Source organism: Lampetra planeri, chromosome 13 (assembly GCF_965212315.1).
Source record: "Lampetra planeri chromosome 13, kcLamPlan1.2.h2, whole genome shotgun sequence".
Classification (NCBI taxonomy): Eukaryota; Metazoa; Chordata; class Hyperoartia; order Petromyzontiformes; family Petromyzontidae; genus Lampetra; species Lampetra planeri.
The window spans coordinates 3,188,168-3,193,224 of NC_136119.1; the positions used below are offsets into that span (position 1 = coordinate 3,188,168).

The 5,057-nt window shown below is 58.3% G+C and overlaps 1 protein-coding gene across 2 annotated transcripts in view; it reads right to left on the reverse strand.

Moving 5' to 3' along the window:
* Positions 1 to 1,403, reverse strand: part of IGDCC4 (immunoglobulin superfamily DCC subclass member 4) — a 135,153-nt gene extending 133,750 nt beyond the window's left edge. For both annotated transcript variants that reach the window (XM_078599874.1, XM_078599873.1), the window contains exon 1: positions 626 to 1,403. In XM_078599874.1, the coding sequence (XP_078456000.1) occupies positions 626 to 725 (100 nt within the window). In that variant the 5' untranslated portion in view covers positions 726 to 1,403. The remainder of the gene's footprint in view (positions 1 to 625) is intronic.
* Positions 1,404 to 5,057: the final 3,654 nt, after the last annotated feature.

Consider the following 5,057-nt stretch of genomic DNA (forward strand, 5'->3'; position numbering starts at 1 on the left):
CCACACTCACCACCCACACCCACCACCCACACTCACCACCCAGACTCACCACCCACACCCCACACCCACCACCCACACTCACCACCCACACTCCCCACCCACACTCACCACCCACACTCCCCACCCACACCCCACACTCACCACCCACACTCACCACACTCACCACCCACACTCACCACCCACACTCACCACTCACAATCACCACCCACACTCACCACTCGCACTCACCACTCCACACTCACCACCCACACTCACTACACTCACCACCCACACTCACCACCCACACTCACCACCCACACTCACCACCCACACTCACCACCCGCACTCACCACCCACACTCCCCACCCACACCCCACACCCACCACTCACCACCCACACTCACCACCCCCACTCACTCCACACTCCCCACCCCCGCGTGTCACTCACCACCCACACTCACCACCCACACTCACCACCCGCACTCACCACTCCACACTCACCACCCACACTCACCACCCACACTCCCCACCCACACCCCACACCCACCACTCACCACCCACACTCACCACCCCCACTCACTCCACACTCCCCACCCCCGCGTGTCACTCACCACCCACACTCACCACCCCCCACGCGTGTCACTCACCCGTCACCGCCAGCAGCGCCAGCGGCAGCCACTTCGAAGGCTTCGGTCGCAAGTCGACGGCGACAAATCCCGAGCCGCCGGCCCGAGCCGAGCCCGCCATGTGACAAGTTGCCAAGTCGCGCGGATATTCACGATGACGACGGGGACGACGTCGATGTTGTCGATGTCGTTGACGTCCCACGCTGCTCCTGCTGCTTGCTGCTGCTTGCGTGACGCCGCCGATGCTAATTCCTTCTTCGGACGAAATCGCGGCAACCTTCGTGACACTTTCGCGCGCGGTGGGATGCGGTCGTTGGAACGAGGGGACGGGATGCCAACCCCAAAACGCACGCGCACGCACGCGCGCAGAATAACGCGAACACGAAAAAAGCACCCTCGGCACAGACGACTCAGGCAGCCGCGTTCTGTCGGCCGTTAGTTACTAGTTGCACAATGCGACCCACACGCGCGCACACGCGCGCACAAAAAGTGTACTGTCTCAGCGTTAGGGGTATCCCATCAAGCGCTAATCCCACGTTGTAATCTCGCCATCTTTAGCCTATCGGGCGCGGTGGGTGCCGTAACGATGTGCGGAGAGACGGGCATTGGCTACGGGTCTCGCCATGAGCCACGACATGATGATAGTGGTTGGTGGTGGTGGTGGCGATGATGATGATGGTGGTGTCTTCTTGCGCTCTGCTCTCTCTCTCTGCGCGCCGCGTCCCTCCGTCCGGCGCAGCGCGCACACCCCAAGGCAGAGGAAAGTATGCGGCGTCACGTGGTGTTGCCCCCTGCCGCCCAGCCAACACGCGCACGCGCGCACATGCACTCACGCGCACGCACGTGCGTGCGCGCGCGCGCCACATACACACACACACCCACAAGATACCCCACCCCGCCAGCCAGCCTCCCACCCACCCAGCCTCCCACCCACCCAACCAGCCAGCTAGCCAGCTATACACCCAGCTGTCAACACACCCAGCAGGCCAACCAGCCTTCAACCCAGCCAGCCAGATAGCCAGCTATCCAGCCAGCCAGATAGCCAGCTACCCATCCACCCAGCCAGCCAGATAGCCAGCTACCCATCCACCCAGCCAGCCAGATAGCCAGCTACCCATCCACCCAGCCAGCCAGATAGCCAGCTATCCATCCACCCAGCCAGCCAGATAGCCAGCTATCCATCCAGCCAGCCAGATAGCCAGCTACCCATCCACCCAGCCAGCCAGATAGCCAGCTACCCATCCACCCAGCCAGCCAGATAACCAGCTACCCATCCACCCAGCCAGCCAGATAGCCAGCTATCCATCCAGCCAGCCAGATAGCCAGCTACCCATCCACCCAGCCAGCCAGATAGCCAGCTACCCATCCACCCAGCCAGCCAGATAGCCAGCTACCCATCCACCCAGCCAGCCAGATAGCCAGCTATCCATCCACCCAACCAGCCAGATAGCCAGCTACCCATCCACCCAGACAGCCAGATAGCCAGCTACCCATCCACCCAGCCAGCCAGATAGCCAGCTACCCATCCACCCAGACAGCCAGATAGCCAGCTACCCATCCACCCAGACAGCCAGATAGCCAGCTACCCATCCACCCAGCCAGCCAGATAGCCAGATAGCCAGCTACCCATCCACCCAGACAGCCAGATAACCAGCTACCCATCCACCCAGCCAGCCAAATAGCCAGCTACCCATCCACCCAGCCAGCCAAATAGCCAGCTACCCATCCACCCAGCCAGCCAGATAGCCAGCTACCCATCCACCCAGCCAGCCAGATAGCCAGCTACCCATCCACCCAGACAGCCAGATAGCCAGCTACCCATCCACCCAGACAGCCAGATAGCCAGCTACCCATCCACCCAGCCAGCCAAATAGCCAGCTACCCATCCACCCAGCCAGCCAAATAGCCAGCTATCCATCCACCCAACCAGCCAGATAGCCAGCTACCCATCCACCCAGACAGCCAGATAGCCAGCTACCCATCCACCCAACCGGCCACGGTGGATCCCCCCTCCGCCCCCCCCTTGAGGTCAACACACCCAGCCAGTCAGCTAGTCACTCAGTCCACACAGCCAGTCGACTGACCGCACAGCTGGCCAGCCAGTCAGCTAGTTTAACCACCAAGCCACCCATGAACACAGCCACACAAGCTGACAGGCAGCCACGGCCGTACATACACCCCGCGCATGCAGTTCATGTGGCCCTCCTTCCCACGAAGGCTATCATCCGTTGCTCGAGACATTCTTGTCCACGCTTACCCGAATGTTGTAAACCCTGACCACATGCATATTCTTCCATATTTTCGAGTGCATACTGCAGGGGCATGCGGGCGTGTGTAAAACCACACAGCTCTGCACATTCGTTATGAGCTCTGCCGAGGAAAAGAAAAATACACAGCGGTGTTTCTGACATGTGTTGGCAACGACGTATGTTCACTTTGCGTGTCTGTGTTCTTGCAGAGTAGGTAATAAATTAACGACAATATTCAGTGGTGTAGAGTGTAACTGCGTGTGTGTCTGTCCATGTGCACATGGTACGCGAGTGCTTTACACACATTACAAAGGTGCGACCCATATGCAGCAGCAGTGACAACAACGACAAACAGAATGTTGTTGAGACACGTTCTGTTAGCGAGCGCCTATCAAGCCAGATTTGGGTTCGGCGCACGGGGGGTGGTGCTATTCGCCGGCATCTCTTCAACAGCGATGTTTACACACCTCTCCAGAAACTCATTGAAGGCTGAGTCCACCCCAGTGGAGTGCCAGCACCGGTAACAACACGCACACGGCGGTGACGCGTGCGTGTTCATTGCGTAATGCGCACAAGTGGGTTATTCTCACAACACACGCATCTTCTGAACGTCTGCCAACGGCATGCCCTATAACGAGGCATTGCGAGTCTCTCTATATTTATACCCCAACCCCATCCCACGATAATGATTATTATTTTTTTGCTCTCATAATTTGCTCGTGCGTGTCTGGGTCTCTGTCTGTACCGGTGGTACAGCCGCTCTATGAATCCGGCGATCCGAGTTTGAACTCCCGCTCACGGCCAACATCGGTGACAGATTTATGAATCGATCATGGGCCTCCCCTAGGTGAACTCAGCCTTACATTCGTACCTGATGCAGGTGTGAAAGCGCACCGGGGGAGCCAACGGCTTGATAAACCACCCCCTTGTATCCCGTGCCGGCTTTATTAGGCGCTCGCTCCCGGAACTTGTCCAAATAGTTTGTGTAGGCTAACCGGGGCATCTTTGTCTTTGTAAATGGGGAGCGGTGGCGCAAGGATTTGCGTGCTGCGCTGCGAACCCTCCGGTGACGTGAAGTTCGATTCGCGGCACGGATGAGTTGTGGCGAGTTGTATCTTAACCTGTTTTGCAGGACTTCCTCTCGGTAAACACGGCACAGTACTTAATGAGTACGGTACTTAAATGTCAGATTTGGGCCGACAAAGGCTAACTGGCGTGGTGCGATCGATCCTGGCCTCACCAGCCGCGCGAACGCCGTGCTGACCCGAAACAGGGGCTCGCGAACAACACGTTGATCCAACACTCTAGTCTAAGGGTAGTCGGAGCGAGGGGGGTGGGGGGGGGAGATCCCTGTAGTGCGAGCGCGCACGTGGTCACGCGTTAATGGGAGGGAATGCAGCCAACGACTAGAGCCAAAGAAAAGAGTCGGGACAAATCCGCCAAGTAAATAAACACACGGACGCAATGCGTGCCAAACAGCTCTGCAGCATGAGTCCATCATGGCTCAGGCACCCCCAGAGGCAGCGGCGCCGAGATCGAGGGCGATGGACTTGCACAGATGCCCCCGCGAGCCGAGGATTCCTCCACGTGTGCGCGTGTGGTGCGTGGTGGGAGGGGAGCGGTGGTGCAACGGTTAGCGTCTGGCTTGCACTACGAAAGCTGGCCATCCGAGTTGGATTCCCGCTCACGGCCAACACCAGTAACGATTATCTGAATCGGTCCTGGGCCTCTCCGAGGTCGACTCAGCCTGAAATGGGTACCTGGTGCAATGTGTAAATATCGCCACTGGTGAGACACAGGCGGCCCGGGCGTGGTGCTGACCACCCACCCTCTCGTGTGCCGATCCGGCCTTCATAGGTGCTCGCTAACAGCACTTGCCCCGACAGTCTGTTAAGGCTGTGCGGGTGATCTTTGTTGTCTTTTTTTGGTGGGAGGGGGTGGAAAGGGTTCCTGGGTGGGGGTCCCGTTTCACTCCTTGTACCAGTGCCCATTCCTACCCAATGCTGTAGCGTTAACTTGTTTAAAGGGGGGCATACAAAGTTCAGTGGGGGGGGGGGGGGCACAACGCAGTAAATGTTAAAGAAACCTTAAACAAGTTTAAACGCTTAAGAACTCCAGCTTTCACTTGACTCTAAGGGAGGCCACGGATTGAGAAAACAACCAACAGAAGACAATCTGCCTTCACGTCTCTTTGCTCTGCCCTG